The sequence below is a fragment of the Mobula hypostoma genome, chromosome 16, assembly GCF_963921235.1.
Source record: "Mobula hypostoma chromosome 16, sMobHyp1.1, whole genome shotgun sequence".
In the NCBI taxonomy this organism is placed as follows: domain Eukaryota; kingdom Metazoa; phylum Chordata; class Chondrichthyes; order Myliobatiformes; family Myliobatidae; genus Mobula; species Mobula hypostoma.
Genome location: NC_086112.1, coordinates 46,627,227 through 46,645,967, shown reverse-complemented (window position 1 = coordinate 46,645,967; position 18,741 = coordinate 46,627,227). Strand labels below are relative to the sequence as shown.

Genomic DNA, 18,741 nt, shown 5'->3' with positions numbered 1-18,741 from the left:
AGTGGGGAGGGGGGGTGGGGGGTGGGGGAAAAGGGGGGGGACCGGGCGGGGTGGGGGGTTTTTTCGCCGGTGGTGTCCCCTGCCACGGCTCTGCATGGAGAGCCGCCGCCGGTGGCCAGCTGAGGTGAAGCGGGAGAGCTGCGGGCGTCATGAAGAGGAAGAACGAGAAACGCAGAGGGTGCGTGTCGAAGCGGCGCTCGGTGAGGAAGAAGCCGGAGGAAGAGCAGCAGCAGGCGGCGGCGGCGGCGACGGCGGCGGCAGGGAGCGATGTTTACATCAGGATGCAAGGTGAGGCTAGTGCGGGGGGGATGGGGAAGTGGGGGGGGAGAGAGAAAAGCGACATCGCTTATTGTTACTGGCGGGGCTAATGGACGGGCAGTTGCATATATGAGAATCTAAATAAGTTCTCTGGAGAGGCAACTGCTTTATCCATTATTGTCGCTTTTCTTCCCTCAGTTATTATTTAAATATAAAGCAACAGTCGCCGACTGAAAGGCAAAACAAATTATTGCATTTAAAATATATTCCCGCTCCACTACATCTCACAGCTGCCAACCGTTGGCACATTACAGGAACCGAGATGGATCACAAGGCAGTTGAAAATTGTGCCTGGGAGTCATTTGTTTTGTTTATGTTGCCAAGGAAGCGATTATTTTTCTTCTGGGAAAGAAACTAATGAGACTTAACTCTGGAAGAGTTGATGCTGTAAGCACTCGGCGCTGTGAATTTTAAAGCCAGGGCTTAAAATGGGATCTGTCATTAACTGTCACCGTTTAAATGAGGAAATGGTTTAGGAAGAATTGTGCGCCATTCTGCTCAGTATACGTCTGTGGAATACACATACATAATGATGTTTGCTGTGAAAATCATCAGTTGTCATGTGCGTGTAAACATTTTACCAAAGTTTTCCGCAGTCGTATTCAATGTTAATTTTTTCGTGAATAATTATTTCAGATGCAAGGGATAAATGTCGCATTTTTAAAAGTTTGAGAACGGACGAAATCTATGCAAAATAATGGTGCCTGTCGAGTAAGCTAATAAATAACATCCGACTCACTGTGCACTCTGTAATGAGTAGGGTAGCGCAATGGGGTGACCTCGATGCATAACCCATTCAGAAATTTGCAAAGTTTGAATGTTTTAATTGCTGTCCGGACCACAAGGTCGATAACCTTAGATCTTTAGTACAAGTGTTCAGATGTCAATATTATTTGCTTTACTGATTTATTTTTCGCGAAGAGAATTCTTCATGGCTCCTGGTGAATGTCTGAACTCTTATTTTGAGTTATTGCGCTGGTTCGGGACGAGCTAGCTAGAGAAGACTTCATCGCTGCATTCATCCTGTCAAGTCCTGTTAGCATTTTGTACAGTTCACTGGGATCACCTCTCACTCTTCTCAACTCCAGAGTATAAGCCCGGTCTGCTCAAATTATCTTCAAAAGGACAGGGCCATGTCTAACATTTCCAATCCCAGAAATAAATCTGGTGAATCTTTGTTACACTCCATTCATCACATTGTCTTAATTCATTGGGGAGACACAGCCAGATATAGTTTCACCGGCGTCCTTTATAATTGCTGTAAAATGTCTTTAGTCATGTACTGTTGCAATAATGGCGAACATACCATTTGCATTCATAATTATTTGCTGTATATCATATATTAACCGTTAGTGATCATGCCTTCAACAACTAACACCTTTCAGTCTCTCACCATTTTAAAACGTACTGTTTTTCCATAGTCCTGCTGCAGAAAGGGTAATACTGAATCTAATCTTTGGGACTAACTGGACAAATTGGGGGAGTGTCCACAGGAGGGTATTTCAGAGATAGTGACCATAACATTTCAAATTTACAGTTGTTAAGAGGGGCAAAGTTCAAATGGAAATTAAGTTCCTAAACTAAGGGAAGTCCAATTTCAATATGATTAAATAAAATCCAGATGTCAAGGGACCATGAGGACTGGATTGAGAAAGAGAGGTAGTTATGGCATTTTAGGGAACAGAGAAAAGACAAAACCATACAGAATGCAGATGAATACCTAAAATAGGGTGTGGAGGAGCCACAAAATGTCACTTGTATTAAGGAAAATCCGAAGTATTTTGTAATATATACGGGCAAGAGGGTAACCAGAGACCAAAGTGACAATCTGTGCATGGAGCCAGGGAATGTAGATGAGGTCTTAAATAAATATTTCTAATCTTTTACACCCAGTGCCATGTATTAGTCAGAGCAGGAATAGAAAGACAGAACAGATGAATGCAAGGCTGAGAAACTGGTGCAGGAAGTGGAATTTCAGGTTTGCAGATCGTTGAAACCTCTTCTGGGGCAGGTGTGATACATACAAGAGGATTGGGTTGCACCTTTACTGGAGGTGCACCAACATCCTGGCTGGGAGGCTTGCTGGCGCTACTCAAGAGGGTTTAAACTACTTTCCCCAGGGAAATGGGAATCAGCACACCAGGTCAGAAAGTAGAGGGATTGTGTGGAAGGTAGATGTCATTAGACAGTAAGAACAGGAGCAAGTTAATAGACACTGTGGGATGAGCAGTTTCAAGTGTTATGGGCAAGGGTAATGAACTTAAGCATGGATCACTACATAGAACTATGATGTTGTGGTCGTGACAGAGACTTGGTTGAGAGATGGACAGGAATGAATGGCTAATGTTCCAGGGCCTTGATGTTTAACAGAAGATAGAGAAAGCGTTAAAAGAGAGAAGGGGAATTGCGCTATTAATCAAGAATAATATCACACTGCACTCAGAGTGGACATAATGAAAGACTCATCCAGCGAGTGTATATGGGTAGAACTCAAAAATAAGAAAGGTGCGATCACTCTGATGGGATTCTACTCCAGACCCCTCAGTAGCCACTGTGACAATGAAGAACAGATATGCAGGCAGATTAAGGAAAGATACAAAAACAACAGGGTTGTTGTAGTGGGTGACATCAACTTCCCTAATACAGATTGGGATCTCCTTAGTGCAAAAGGTTTAGACTGGGCAGAATTTGTTGGGTTCGTCCAGGTGCATTTCTAAAATCAAATAATCCAACAGGAAGTGGTGCCATATCTAGTGGTGGGTAATGAGCTTGGCCTTTTCAGTTAGCAAACAGTGCTCCTTGAGTTTTAAGATAGTTAGAGATAAGAATAAGTATGGACCTTGCACAAGAGTATTGAAGGGCAGGAGTTACGGAGAATTAATTGGAAACAACTGTTTTTGAGCAAGTTCACATCTGACATGTGGTTGGCATAGAGAACTGCTATGTCAATTACATACAGAGGGACATAGATCAGTTGCAAATACGTATCTGCTATTTCTCTGCCTATAACAGTTTAACTCAACCAAATGTGAAGTGTTGCACTTTGGGAGATCAAATGTAAGGAAACAGTACACTGTTAATGGCAAGACTCTTTACAGTGTTGATGTGCAGAGGAATCTTGGGGTCCAAGTCCATAGCTCTCTGAAAGAGTGGTTACACAGGTTGATAGGGTGGTAAAGACAGAATATGGCATGTTTGCCTTATTAGTCAGGGAGCTGGGAAATTATGTTGCAGGTTTATCAGACTTTAATTGGGCCAGATCTAGAGTATTGCATTCAGCTCTGGTTGCTATACCATAGGAAGGATGTCAAGTCTTTGGAGAGGCTGCAGAAGGGGTTTACCAGGATGTAACCTGGATTAGGGGTGTTACATGTGTTGCTAGGAGAGGTTGGACATACTTGGGTTGTTTTCTCTGGAGTGGCAGAAGCTGAGTGGAGATCTGATAGAGGTTGATAAGATTATGAGGTGCATAGGTAGGGTACCTTTTACCCAAGGTTGAAATGTTTAATACCAGATTGCATGCGCTTAAGGTAAGTGGAGTAAATTCAAATGAGATCCGAGGGACAAGTTTTTTTAAAAACTGTGAGTGGTGGGTACTTGGAATGTTCTGCTAGGGATGGTGGTGGTGGCGGATATGACAGAGGCACTCAAAAGGCTCAGGCAAGCCCATGAATGTGCAGGAAATGGAAGGATATGAACATTGAGCAACTGGAATGGATTAACTTATTTAGCAAAGACCACAAGACATTGGGCAATTGATTACTAATGTAGTTAGATCAGCACAGCATTGTAGACCAAAAGGCCTGTTCCTAAGCTGTACTCTTCTATGTCCATGGTTCTGTGTTTTATATTTTGCGCTATGGAAAAGGGCAGTGGAGTTCTGGTAGAGAGACTGAGAAATACTAGGATAAACTACCATAGGAAGGAAAAAGCATTAGATGTTTTAGTAAGCTTAAACGTGGTTAAATGAAATCCCTAGGGCCCATGGAGATGTATCTCAGACTGTCATAAAAAGCATGGGAGGAGACTGCTGGAGCTCTGACATAAATTTTTTAATCTTCTCTGGCCACAGGAGAGGTGCAGGATGACTGGAGGACAGCAAATGTGGTATTGTTATTCAATATGAGCAGCAGGGATAAGACTGGTCATTACAGGGCTACTGAGTCCAACATCAGAAGAAGGGAAAGTACCGGGGAAAAAAATTCCAAAGGTTAGGATTAATTTGCACTTGAAGAAGTGGGGATGGATCAGTGAAAGCATACCTTGGTTAAGGGGAAATCCTGTGTGACCAATGTTTTGCAAGGGGTGACTCGATATGTCAATGAGTGCAGTGCATTTGATGGAATTAATTTACTTAATTCAGCATTTGATAAGGACAAAAGACTGGACAAAATGTAAGAACCCATGGCATTCATGACATTTTTGCAAACTGCATCTGAAATCAGTTTAGTGATAGGAAGTAGAAGATTGGAAGTTGTCTTTTTGATGGGAAGCCTGTAATGAACTGATTCATCTACAAAGAGAAACTGGATAGAATTGATTTATTATACTTGGAGCAGAGAAACTGAAAAGGGACTTGTCTGAGGTATACAAAGTTATGAGGGCCATAGTAAAAAAAAACCTTCCCCTTGCGGCAGACATGGGTTTAAGGTAAGGGGTAAGATATTTAAAGGAGGTTTGAAGATTTTGTTACTGCACCAAAAGAGCAATTGAAATCTGGAAAGTTCTACCTAAACGGTGATGGAAATAGATACTTACAACATTTAAAAAGGCAACATCCATCGTTAAGGATCCCCTTCACCCAGTACATGTCCTCTTCTCATTGCTACAATCAAGGAGCGAGTACAGGAGCCTGAAGACACACACTCAGCATTTTATTAACAGCTTCTTTCCATCCACCATCGGATTTCTGAATGGACGTTTCCTCAGTATTTTTTTCCTTTCTCATTTTACACTGTTTATGTAATTTATTATACTGCTGCCACAAACAACAGATTTCATGGCATATGCCAGTGATATTAAACCTGCGACTCATTTTGATTTTGCAAAAGCATTTAGATGAGCCTTGAAGTGCCAGGGTATTAAGGGCTGTGGGCAAGAGCAGAAGGTGGGATTAGTGTGGATAGTTACTTGATGATTGGCATGGACACAGTGGGTCAAGGGACACATTTTCATAGTGTAATTCTCTATGACTCTTTGACTGTTTATGTTATATTATATTCCATCTGCCATGTTCCCACCCATTCACTTAGGCTGTCTGTTTCCTCCTGAAGTCTACTCACAACTCATGCCATCACCAGCTTTGTATCATCAGAAAGCTCAGATATTATTTGGGAGGCTGTGAGCAGTGGTACCTTTACTAGATCCACCTTCCCAACCTCAAAAAGACCAGCGTCTCCATTTTTTGCCCATTATCCAAATCTGCAACCATGCCAGTCGATTACCTTCAAGGGCATAGGTCCTAATTTAGGAACCTTGTGTTACATGCTGTCACGAGTATCAAATATACCACACATCACATAATGCGTAACCTATTGTTTATCAATTTTGAACAAAACTATCAGATGAAGGGTACCATGCCTGTTTATATTCTTTATTCATTGACCATACTGCGATTGCAATGCTGCTTTGAATTGGCAGTAGGTAGTACACCATTAGAGGGTGCTGTATACAACCCTAAATTATTAACCCGATGACTCTTTTGAATTACTTTAATGAGGTGGAGAAACCTTGTACTGAACTCTAGATGTGTATAATTCTTCCTTATCCTCTTTTCTGCCTGAATGTGTTTCCTGCTAATTTCACCAAATGGACAATTCTTTTTTAATCTACTTTATTTAAACCACTCTCCATTCAATTCATCATGTTACCTTATAATCACTTGAGTACAAGACACACACTAATGAGAATACTGCATAATAATTTTCTAACAAAACTATCTTCAGAGTATATTATCATGTTATTCTCACAAGGATGTGTTTTTTTTTAATATAAACCTTTATTAACTCAAACCCTAATCTGAGAATGCCCCTCCAGGTCATATGTTGTAATTGGTCAGATCATTGTAAATTCTAGGTTAACTAGAAAAATTTCACTAATTACCATGCTTATTTTCTATCTCAAAATGTAGTTTTGCTTTCCTAAAGCAAACACTACTTCCATTTAAAGATACCTATAACACTGCAAGGTGCTTCCACTTTAATCTCTAGGTTCTGAGATGTCGAGGTTTCCTCTGCCACAGATGGGGCAGGTAAGGTTTGATGAGGTGACCAAGTTATGATGGTTATCTGCTCTTTCCACATCAGAGGAACTATTGCCTCTCTGAAAGCTTCTTTGCTGGTTTGAGTGGACATGGACCAGAGTTAATGAGAATGTTGGTCAGCACAACATCGTGGGCCAAGGGGCCTGTACTGTGATGTAATATTCGATGTTACCTTTTCAAGGAGACTTAGAGGACATCTCTGAAGTGTTTTTTTTTCCTGTCCTCCTAGAAATCAATGCCATGTTAGAGCTTGAAACAGTGTACAATTTAACAACAGGCATTTGGAAGAGTCCTCCCCCAACCCAACTACCCTTATCAGTCATTCTGTGCTTAGGGTATTCACTGAGAAGGGGGGCTACTACTGGAGTGCACACCTGTCTGTGAATACAGAGAATCCACAACAGCATGCTTCTCCAGTGCTTCAAGATGCCTGTGGTATGTAGTCCACACTCTGAATATTCAACAGGCTGCATAGGAGAAGATCCACTGCTGCTCAGTAGACTTTAAGCTTGGTATTAAGGTTTGAGATCTTGGGCTACAAAACACGCTTCTTCTTCGTTAGTGGAATAATTTGAGACTGTGGTGAATTTTGTCATCCATTTCTGTCCTTGCTGAAAAGTGACTCCTGAGGTATGGATCTCAGTAGGCATGTGCAGACGATTTGGTGAAACACCCTTTCCTCCAGGATACTTAGTATAAGGGGCATTATTGCTAATTAGAAAGTAAACATGGCAGTACGCTTTGGTGAAATAATCAACAATTTTTTTGGACTAAGTAAGTAACTTGACAGATAAAGTAGTGATCTGAGTTCTGAAACAGAGACACAAACATCAAACAGATTTCCACTCAACTTTTGGATTAACTCCACTCTAGTGTTAGAGGAAAGGTGAAGTATTGCAGCAACAAAGATTGAGACAAGATTTGGTACAAAGGCACAGCTTTGAATTATCTGAGTCAGCACTGTCATTCAGTGATGTTGTAGAACCATGGGAAATAGAACTCAAAGGTTGTGACCAATTTTATCCTCAGTCAATATCTCTGTAGAAATAACAATTGATGACTTCATATTTGAAATTAAGATATTTAAACATTTCTAATGTATTGATACACTCATCTCCAATTTATTTGAACTACCACCCTAAACATATTGTGCAAATTGGATTTTAAGGAACAATTAGGCTTTAAGATGTTTAGCACTTTCTGTCCATACTTTGCTTAGCACATCATTTTACAGAGAACCTAAATAACAGTTGAGTATCTGTTTATATCTGAAATTGTTTAATATGTAATTGAATTATACCAGTCTAATTGCAATAATACATTTGATTGTACTATGGTTACAATAATAGAGGACACCATTTGCTTTTAACTCCCAGTACTTGATCATTTTGATCATTTCATCAATGAGAGCTGCCTAAAAGACACACTTTCAGATACAGAGAATAGCTATTATTTGTGACTAAAACATTTCTGATAATGCTTCTATCACCTGATTTCAGTATTGATGTCGATAGTATTGATCTGAAACCAAAGGAATTTTCTGGGATTTCCTTCTTCAGTCAGAATGGAGTATGCCTTTAGATTTCAAAGTTCAAAGTACATTTATTATCAAAGTATGTGTGCGTTATAGACTCTTCTCCATACAGGCGGCCACTAAACAAAGAAACCCCAAAGAACCCATAAAAAGAAGAACGACAAGCACCCAATGTGCAGATGGGGAAAAAAAGCAAATAAAAAAGCAAGCAATAAAAGTAAGCAAATCGCATTTCGACCTATAGCGAGTCCTCAGACATGAAGCCCAGAGAAGCCGAAGCAGGCCTCAGCCTCAGTGCAGCGAAAAGCAGAGTAAATATCACAAAGCAGCAAGCAGAACCCACCCGATCCTCATCTCCGGTCCCAACACCCTGCCTTCTCAATCTATCTGGTCCAGCGTTTAAGTCGTCTGATCATCAGGCTGTTCCTCGCTCTAGGACCGGGCCCTGTGCATCGATACGTGACCCCTGGGCTTGGACCCTGCCACCACATTTCAGCCTGTACCCAAACTTTCCAAATCGGCCTGGTGCTTAGATCAGTCAAACTTCACCCTCGATTTAGGTGGACAGGCCTCGAACATGCCTCGACCTCATTCCAACTTTGCTTCGGATTTGTCTTGACCTCGCCTTGGCTTTGCTGTGCACCACACATGCTCAACTCAGCCTTGCCTTCACCTCTTCATTGTTTGCGGTGATTATTAACCATAGTATTTTTTTAAACTGGAAAAGGGTTATTAATAAAGTATTTAGCTGTATTCCTTATGTTGGTAACCACCAGTATGTTGTCACTTGCCTTCAGCAGTGCCATCTTAAAATGGAAGATCTCTCTGCTACTTTTAGTCTGAATGTAGTACAGGTGTTACCTGAGAGAGAAAAAAAAAGGCCAAAAATAAAGCCGGATTCGAAAATATATTAGAAAATAGTGGAAATGCCTACTAGGACAGCCGGCATTTGAAAGGGCAAGATTCATGCTTTGGGTGTGGCACATCCTCACTACTGAACACTCATAGTCAGGATTGCCCTGGAGATTGTTCAATTAGTCACTTTAAATGTATTTTTCTGGCTGCCCAGAAAAATTGTTTCAAATCTAGGACCCTTTATCAGAATTGAGAAAAGTAGGAAGCAGTTTAGTTTTAGGTAGCAAGAGAGATTGGGAAAGAATAGGTAGAACATGGTGGAATATCCCAGCTACCAAGTGACACCATGTAAGTTATTGCTGTAATTAGTATGGCAATTAGGATCAGATTATGTTAGTTTCTTGCTCATGCCCCAACAGGCCTGGCTTATCAAATAGAATAAAATTAAACTGAAGCAAAAATTGGTCATTGCTGACACAATAACGAAGAAAAAGTGAGTTACTTAACTCACTTGGAGAATTTGATATTGAGCCCAAAAAGCTTCAATCTGCCCAAACTGAAGACTAGGTGCTGTTCATTAAGCTTGCATTTGCCACATTGTAACAACACACAAGGCTGTAGAGTAGGATTGAAATGGGGAATTAAAGTGGTAGGCAGCTGAAAGTTCAGGGTCTCAGCTGCTGACTAAAATATGGGTGTTGGGGTAAAATATTCACTTAATCTATGTTTGGCTTCTCCAGTGTAGGAGGCCACATTGCAAACAGCTAGAAGAGAGTGGCTGTTTCTTATAGAAAGATGGTTTAGGTCCCTGGATGGTAGGAAGGAAAGAGGTGCATCTCCTGTGATTGCATGGAAAAATGCCATTAGTTGGGGAGTAATTGATGGGGACAGAAGAGCCGTTTATAGAATCAGGAAGAAAATGATGCCTTCAAAATGCTCAAAGAGTTGTGAATATGATGTTTGGTGTTGGAATTTTGTGGAAGCCATCCGAAATTGAGAAGCATAATCCTTTGATTGCAGAGGCTGGTGGAGTGGAAGGCAATAAATGGGGAACTCTGTTCTTGCTCAATGTAGGAAATGAAGGTAAATGAGCAGAAATGTGGGAAACAGATGAAATGCTGTGAAGAGCCCTGTCCACCATGATAGAGAGAAAGACACGTTTCAGAAAGAAAGATGACTTTTCAGAGGCATCCGTATAGAATATCTCATCAGTGGAGCGAATGTAATGGAATAGATGGGAGAAGACAACAGTCATTACAGTTGGGAAGTACAGTCAAGATAACAGAGGAAGTCTGCAGTCTTGTAATAGATGTTCTGGTTCATCTGTCTCATGAAATAGATCCACTAAGGGAAGGGGAAAGGGTCAAACTTGAACCATACCAAGGGGAGAGTAGGGAGGAGATCGGCAGCAGAAGTGGTGAAATTTTCAAGCACAGTGGGCTTGGGTTAATTGGACCATCAGCTAATCAGGGCAGATGCTTATTTGGGGCAACCCTTAAAAGAACAAAAACTAATCAAGAAATTAGCTGGATTCCTTGGGACAATATGCTAATTAACTAGGTCAGCAGACTATTGTTGAAGTTTCTAACTCGCATTAGTTGTGTGCACGTGTGGCCGTTGGATACTATACCGCGATTAGAGTGAATAGTTTTAAATTGCATTTGTTGCATGCATTTGCATTTAAAAACAATGATCTTTGTCACTGATATTTGATGAGAAATAAGCAGCAAGACAATTTGGAACTATTTTGCTTACTGCAGTTTCAATCATTCAGGCGTGGAGATCCCAGAAAAGGCTTGAGTGAAAATGAAACATTTTTCTTACTTCAACAGGTTAGGAATTTAAAGGTATTGCCAATCATCTTGAATGTTACAATGAAAAAGAAGATTTAGAGGATACAATTGTTGAAGGCATTTTATGAAGGCACTCCATTATCTGCATTAGATGTTAATATGTTCATTTACAGTCCATCAAAAGAACACAGCAGAGTACACTGGATGAAATCCTCCAAAGATAACCATTAGGAACTAGCGTTTTATAGTACTGTAGTAGTATTGTTGTGTTCTAATTTGTTCTTTGTTTCATTTAAATACATAATTTGTTACTCAATTAAATTGTAGTTTTTTTTGTACGTTTTTAACTATTTACAAAATGCTTCAGCTAATTGGGGCAGCTGCTTAACTGGGCCAAAGTGTACTGGTCCTGATGTGTCCCAATTAACCGAATCTACTGTGCAGGAAGCAATGCTAATGCAGTCACTGATGCACTTGGAAAAGAGTAAAGGGAGTGGACCTTCAGCATGTAGGGCTGAAAGGCTGTCCCACATATCCCACAGAAAGACGTGCAACGTGGGCCAATGTGAGTGCTTATAGCAATACCTTTCATTCTGAAGAAAGTGAGTGTAGTTTGAGAGGTTGTTTAATGTGAAGAAAGGTTCAGTCAAGTGAATGACTATCGTGGTTGGTGGAGGGGAAGCCTCCATTCACAGAAGAAGCAGAGGGCCCTCTGCCCACTTGGTGTGGGATAGAGATATACAGGGATTGTACGACCATGGTTAAAATGAACCATGGAATTGAAAACTGTTGAAGTGGTGGAGGGAATCCAAAAGAGTCATGGATGTCAATGAAAAAGAAATGGCTTATTTGAGAAAGGATGGGGTCAACTTGGAAAGAACAGAATTTAATGGGATAAGAGCAGGCTGAAACAATGGAGAAAATGCACATTTGAAGTGAGGATATACTTTAGTTACTTGAACAGATTTCGATATAATAATGATATAAAACAATGCAGAGTGACTCCTTCTGAACAACAACTCTGTTGACGCACTGTATTAAAAAAAACTGCATTTTGTTGAAAACTATTTCACACTAGAATCCACAACTCTATTTGGGCATTTTCCCCAATAATTTCACCCAGAGTTGTTCTTGGTATGTTCGGGGCATCAAAGGATATGGCAAGAAGGCAAGTGTATGGGGTTGAGTGGGATCCAGGATCAGCAGGATGGAATGGTGAAGCAGACTTGATGGGCTGAATGGCCTAATTCTGCTCCTGTGACTTCTAATCTTACGTTCATAAATAGCTCATCTTGAAGGAATATTATGTGAGGTGTCCGCCATCAAGCAATGTTTATAAGCTAAATCAATGTCATATTTATTCACAAGCTGTGTAATGTAGAGTGGGTGTTTCCCGTTCTTACTACTTTCTTTCCCTTCTAGCAACGCCTGCCACAGCCTCCACCCCCCATTTTTTAAACTTAGCACCTTCCCCTACTAAACTTGCCACTCAATAACCTTATTTTTGGGCAACCCCCCAATCCATTGCCAATGATTCTGCCCCCAACCCAACTCTCCAAGGTGTAATGTGGACTATAGGGTATCTTTTCATCCTGGCCCCTTTCTCCAACCCCAGTCCCTGACTTTCTTGATAATTTCCTTCACACACTTGACAATTACATGGTGTTTAAACTGTGCTCGTAAACGCCACTGAGTAGCCCCAGTGTATTGGACCTCGGGTCCTGCAGAAGTTACTGGAAAGGTTCCCAAACCAAAATAATCTGATAGCACTTCTCCCACTGTGCCAAAAATTTTCTACAAAGTGTGGGCTATTACACAGTGAGAATATGTTCTTAGAATCAATAGCATAAAATGGACAGAATTAGGAATATTAAAAAAATTATAAAATAGAGGGAACAAAAGAATAAAGAATAGTATACAATTAATCTTGCGATGATTGTAAAATATACATATCTTATGGTTATCCACTGTTTTAACCCATCATTGTCTCTACAAGGTTTCAATCCATTTACAGTATATTTAGATAAGATCTGTTAGCAGTGACAATAGTGTTACTTTCAGAATGCTGCTGACTTAGCAGAATTAAATACTAATTAAGTTCTGGTTTGTATTGAGCCGCTGTCTATTTAGAACATTGCTGCTGATCAGCATTAAGAATAACCCAAATGTTGATACATGCCAATGTTATACCTCGACCATGACTTTGATAGCAGAGTCTTTGTAGATAAGCGGACCATAGAGTGAATTTTCACAATTTTAGAACTCATCCTACACAATCAGGAAAGCTCACCATGCTTCTGCTGTCTGAGGAGGCAGAAGAGAGCTGGACTATGCACATCTACACTCACGTCCTTCTACAAATGAGCGGTGGTGAGCATCCTAACATGCTGCATCACTGCATGGTATGGAAACTGCACTGCGGCAGACAGGAAGCTGCTGTAATGGGTAGTCCAAACTCCCCAATGTTTCACCAGCACCAGCCTATCCGCCATCAAAGACACACACACCCACCCCGAAAGGGGCCAGTACGATCATGAAGGATCCCACCAACCCTGATCATAAACTGTTTGTCCCACTCCCATTATGGAGGAGGCTACTTAGCATCCGCTGCATTATCATCAGAATCAGAAACAGTTACTTACCCAATAAGTAAGGCTGATCAACACCTCCACCCACTATATATAAGCTATTCTTATGCATTTATATTTATTGTGCTTTTTAAATTTTTGTGTTATTTGATCTCGTGTTTTTTGTGCTGTATTGGGTCTGGAGTAACAATTATTTTGTTTTCCTTTACACTTGTGTACTGGAAATGACATAAAACAATCTTGAAAGAATGTGAATTTGTAGTGGTTTTGGAGGAGGAGAAGCAGATTGATTTGATAAATATTCATTACCACATACATTTTCTTCACCATCCTAAAAAGTTAAGCTATTTTTTTTGTCGTAAATATTTTTTCACTGCCCAAACCACTAATCTCACTTTTAAAGCAAGCAAAATTATATTCAACAAATTGAGAGTTTTCAAAAATAGAAAAAAACAATGAATTGTCTCAGAATGGCCTCATTAGAAGAATTAGAATACATGTAAGGAATTCTAACCATATTGTGTTCGAAAGTATTTTAAATTTTGACTTTAGAAGCTTTAAAATTTTGTTGTCCTACCCTATGAGTGAAAATGGTGATGAGTTGAACAGATGGCTTCAATAGTGTGACCCATTTCTGATATTCACAACATTGTTAAAGTAAATTCAAAGCTTTTTTAGCAACTTCTAAAACATCAACATGTAGAGAGCACTGTAGTCAATAAAGCTTTGCAGGAGCAACCTAGTTGCAAATTTCCACACAACTGGATCCCACAAATATCAATGTGCAATTTATCAAATATTTAATTCTTGTGATGCTTATTGAGACAAGTTTTGACTAGAACACCACAAGAATCCCCGTATTTTCCATCAAAATAGTCATTTAACATTTGCTTTAAATAGAAAGAGTCTAAGTTTAATACCTCATTTATAAAATAGATCTCAGACTGGGTAGCACAGAAAAGTACTGGAGTCTCAGCCTAGACTTTAAGCCTGTGTCTCTGGCATATGATTTCAATTTATAACCTCTAACCAGTGACAAACAGCCAAAGCTGTTACCATAAGGTACACATCTGAATTTTATATTGTTGGTCATTATATTTTTGAACATACAGGTATATTATACATGACAACAAACTAATTTTCTATGGAAGATGATGCTCCTCATCTGTATGTGTATGTTATCAATAAATGAATGTTTTGTGTGTATTTTGTTCTTCGGCATTATTCCAGCTACCATGAGGCTATTGTTGGTGTCATTCTGGAAAACTAGAAATAATATATTTTGTGTAACATACCGAACGCTGAAAAGGAATTTGTAAATTTTAAATAGAGGAGCAAGTAGAAGACAATAATGCACTGTAAAAGTCTATTTATTGAGAAGTTAAATAATTCAACACTAATTTTACAATTTGACAGAGACATATAGCCTGGAAACAGACTCTTTGGCCCTCCTTAGTCCATGTGAACTATAAAATGCTCATTTTTACATTAATCATTCACAAGCCATTTTATTATCCCCACATTCCCCTCAAAACCTCCAGATTCTACCATTAAGTCAGCACACAAGGGGCAATTTATTTAGGTCTAATCACCTACCCGACTGTAAATTTTGGATTTTGGAATGCAGGAGAAAATCAGAGCACGTACAAGAAACTTACACTGACACAGACAGCATGTGCAAACTCTGCAGATGGCACTGGAAGTCTAGGTCAAACCCAGTCACTAGAGCTGTGACGCAGCAGCTTTATTGCTATTATGCCATTCATTAATACTATACTCAGAATAACCATCAGTGTTTAAGGGCCTGTAAAGTCTGTGTCCTTCGATACACATGTACATAAAAGGAACAAGCAAGCTCTGGGGTGGAAGGAACTTGACAGAGCTGAGACAAATTCATAAAGTGACAAAAAAAATGAAGCCTTGAACAGATTTAAATAGGGCTGACAATTAATATATAACATGTGCAAATAATGCAGCTTTTTTATGATCCAGTCGTACTGATCATTAAATTGGTATTGCAGCCTTAAATTAATAATTCCCTTAAAATCACAGTATGATTGTTCATAATATATTTAGCTGCTTGCCTTTTTACTTTTTCTGAATAAGCGTACCATATTTTTCTAATTACTTCATTCAACTGGAAGTTAGTGCCTTCAGAAAGACCACATTTTCACAGGGCAAACACTGCAGTGTTGGTCAGCTGCAGTTAATCTCTCCGGCTGTCCATTTAATTTTATTTGCCAGAAAACCGGTTTGTTGTATTTCTGTTATTTCAAAGCTCTAATTGTACAGCCAATATAATTTTCTGAGTAGCCCCAACATTTACTATTTTTATTTAAAATTTCTAGCTATTTTAAAGAGATTTAAATACAATGTCCTATTAGATTCATTATTAATGCTGTATTTGTATTTGAACTCCCCACAAGTGGAAGCACCTCTCTATCTATCTGAGCCCACTATCAAATCACCTAGTACTGAACAGAAAAGAGCTAGATGAATTTATCGATTTTCTTAAAAGTCTAGTACTACAAGTTTTGAAAAGAGTATAAAGAAAAAGACTTCGTAGTAGTTCAAGATGGCAAGTTAATGTTCTGCACATCATTACTTTTAAATTCTATTATCTTTTAAAATGGCCTTCAAATGCTGCATTTTGTTTAGTGCGTTTGCATCCATCACCTCACTTGTTGCTTCTCTACCCATTCAATAGACAATAGGTGCAGGAGTAGGCCATTCGGCCCTTCGAGCCAGCACCGGCATTCACTGTGATCATGGCTAATTTTCACACCTGTATTCACATACTTATTTTTAAAAGGAGCAATGTGGCTTCCTTATTCCAAATACTGAAATGTAATATGTAACACCTACCTAAATTTAAGATCATGTCCTATTATCACCCACTATCCAAATTTATTAATGGCTTGCCTGCAGAAGGCAGAGGGTCATGGTGGAGGGAGTACATTCAGATTGGAGGATTGTGACTAGTGGGGTCCCACAAAGATCTGTTCTGGGACCTTTACTTTTCATGATTTTTATTAACGACCTGGATGTGGGGGTAGAAGGGTGGGTTGGCAAGTTTGCAGACGACACAAAGGTTGGTGGTGTTGTAGATAGTGTAGAGGATTGTCAAAGATTGCAGAGAGACATTGATAGGATGCAGAAGTGGGCTGAGAAGTGGCAGATGGAGTTCAACCCGGAGAAGTGTGAGGTGGTACACTTTGGAAGGACAAACTCCAAGGCAGAGTACAAAGTAAATGGCAGGATACTTGGTAGTGTGGAGGAGCAGAGGGATCTGGGGGTACATGTCCATAGATCCCTGAAAGTTGCCTCACAGGTGGATAGGGTAGTTAAGAAAGCTTTTAGGGTGTTAGCTTTCATAAGTTGAGGGATAGAGTTTAAGAGTCGCAATGTAATGATGCAGCTCTATAAAACTCTGGTTAGGCCACACTTGGAGTATTATGTCCAGTTCTGGTCACCTCACTATAGGAAGGATGTGGAAGCATTGGAAAGGGCAGAGAGGAGATTTACCAGGATGCTGCCTGGTTTAGAGAGTATGCATTATGATCAGAGATTAAGGGAGCTAGGGCTTTACTCTTTGGAGAGAAGGAGGATGAGAGGAGACATGATAGAGGTGTACAAGATAATAAGAGGAATAGATAGAGTGGATAGCCAGCGCCTCTTCCCCAGGGCACCACTGCTCAATACAAGAGGACATGGCTTTAAGGTAAGGGGTGGGAAGTTCAAGGGGGATATTAGAGGAAGGTTTTTCACTCAGAGAGTGGTTGGTGCGTGGAATGCACTGCCTGTGTCAGTGGTGGAGGCAGATACACTAGTGAAGTTTAAGAGACTACTAGACAGGTATATAGAGGAATTTAAGGTGGTGGCTTATATGGGAGGCAGGGTTTGAGGGTCGGCACAACATTGTGGGCCGAAGGGCCTGTACTGTGCTGTACTATTCTATGTTCTATGTTTCCTGTAATTTACTGCAATCCTCCTCTGTATGAATTATACTCCAACTTCCCCCTTTCCCACAAATTTTACAAATTGGTACAGTCTGCAGATTTTGATATTTTGATTCCTAATTCCAAATATTTATACTAGTTGTTCCAACAGCAATTTTAAAGGAATACCATGTCCTTACCTTTTATTAGACATAATACCTTCAACTCCATGACTTTATTTAGAGTTTGGTATTAATTTTTTGCTATTTCATTACTCGTATCCAAACTAATTCTTTCTTAACTTTAAGTGTCTACTATATGTTATATTAACGACAGTGTTTTAAAATAACAAATATGTTATTTCTGTATCTGCCATTTCTGATTATACTCTATAGGATCAAAGCATCTTGGCTAAACACAATCACTTTATAGATTTATTCTAACTCCCTAACATAATTTAAGTTTCAATGTTTCTTTCTATTAAACTCTGAGCAATAATTCCATTATCTTTTCTATTGCTGATGTTAAGTTAATTGGTCTGCAGTTCCCTAGACTGGTTTAGTTCAATTTAAATATAGGAATCCAGTAAATCCTCTGACATTTTACCTTTTATAATTTTTATATATACTTTTGTAATAGTATTTCACAAATTGGACTTGTATTATACAATGTATATTGGACTTCCTTGTAATTATTTAATATTTTTGGATGTCCTAACCTGAGTTTATCCCATGGTGATCCTATCACAAGCTTGATTTTGTTTTGCTTGTTAGAGCTGTGATTTGAGAACACTACCACTTATTTTCAAAATTTCTTGATACTTCACTCAGTTAAAGTTAAATGATACATAACTCAAAGACACAATTATATTGTGCTCTTTAGAATTAAAAGACCTCACCAAAGCAGTGACAAAAATGTTCAAGGTAACAAGCTGTTGACCCTTTGTTCTTCACTGGATTATACACTCAGTGGTACACCGGTATACCTACTCGTTAATGCAATATCTAATCAGCCAGCTCAATGCATAAATGCATGAAAACATGGCCAAGTGGTTCAGTTGTTGTTCAGACCGAACATCAGAATGGGGGAAAGAAACGTGATCTACGCGACTTTGACCATGGAATGATTGTTGGTGCCAGACGGGCTGGTTTGAGTATTTCAGAAACTGCAGATCCCCTGTGATTTCCATGCTCAACAGTCTTTAGAACTTACAGAGAATGGTGTGAAAAACCAAAAAAAGAACATTGTGAACAGGAGTTTTGTAGGTGAAAATGCCTTGTTAATGAGAGCTTAGAGAACGGCCAAACTGGTTCGAGTTGATAGGAAGGTGACAAAAACTCTCATAACCATGCGTTACAACAGTGGTGTGCAGAAGAGCACCTCTGAACATACATGTTGAGCCTTGAAATGGATGGGCTGCAGTAACAGAAGACCATGGACATACAGTGGCCAC

General features: G+C 39.6%; 1 protein-coding gene across 2 annotated transcripts in view; it reads left to right on the top strand.

Moving 5' to 3' along the window:
• Positions 1-57: 57 nt before the first annotated feature.
• Positions 58-18,741, top strand: part of LOC134357377 (dual specificity protein phosphatase CDC14A-like) — a 104,107-nt gene continuing 85,423 nt past the window's right edge. For both annotated transcript variants that reach the window (XR_010020610.1, XM_063068874.1), the window contains exon 1: positions 58-288. Coding sequence is in view for 1 of the 2 variants with exons in the window: in XM_063068874.1 (XP_062924944.1) it covers positions 150-288 (139 nt within the window). In the remaining variant the exon portion in view is untranslated. The remainder of the gene's footprint in view (positions 289-18,741) is intronic.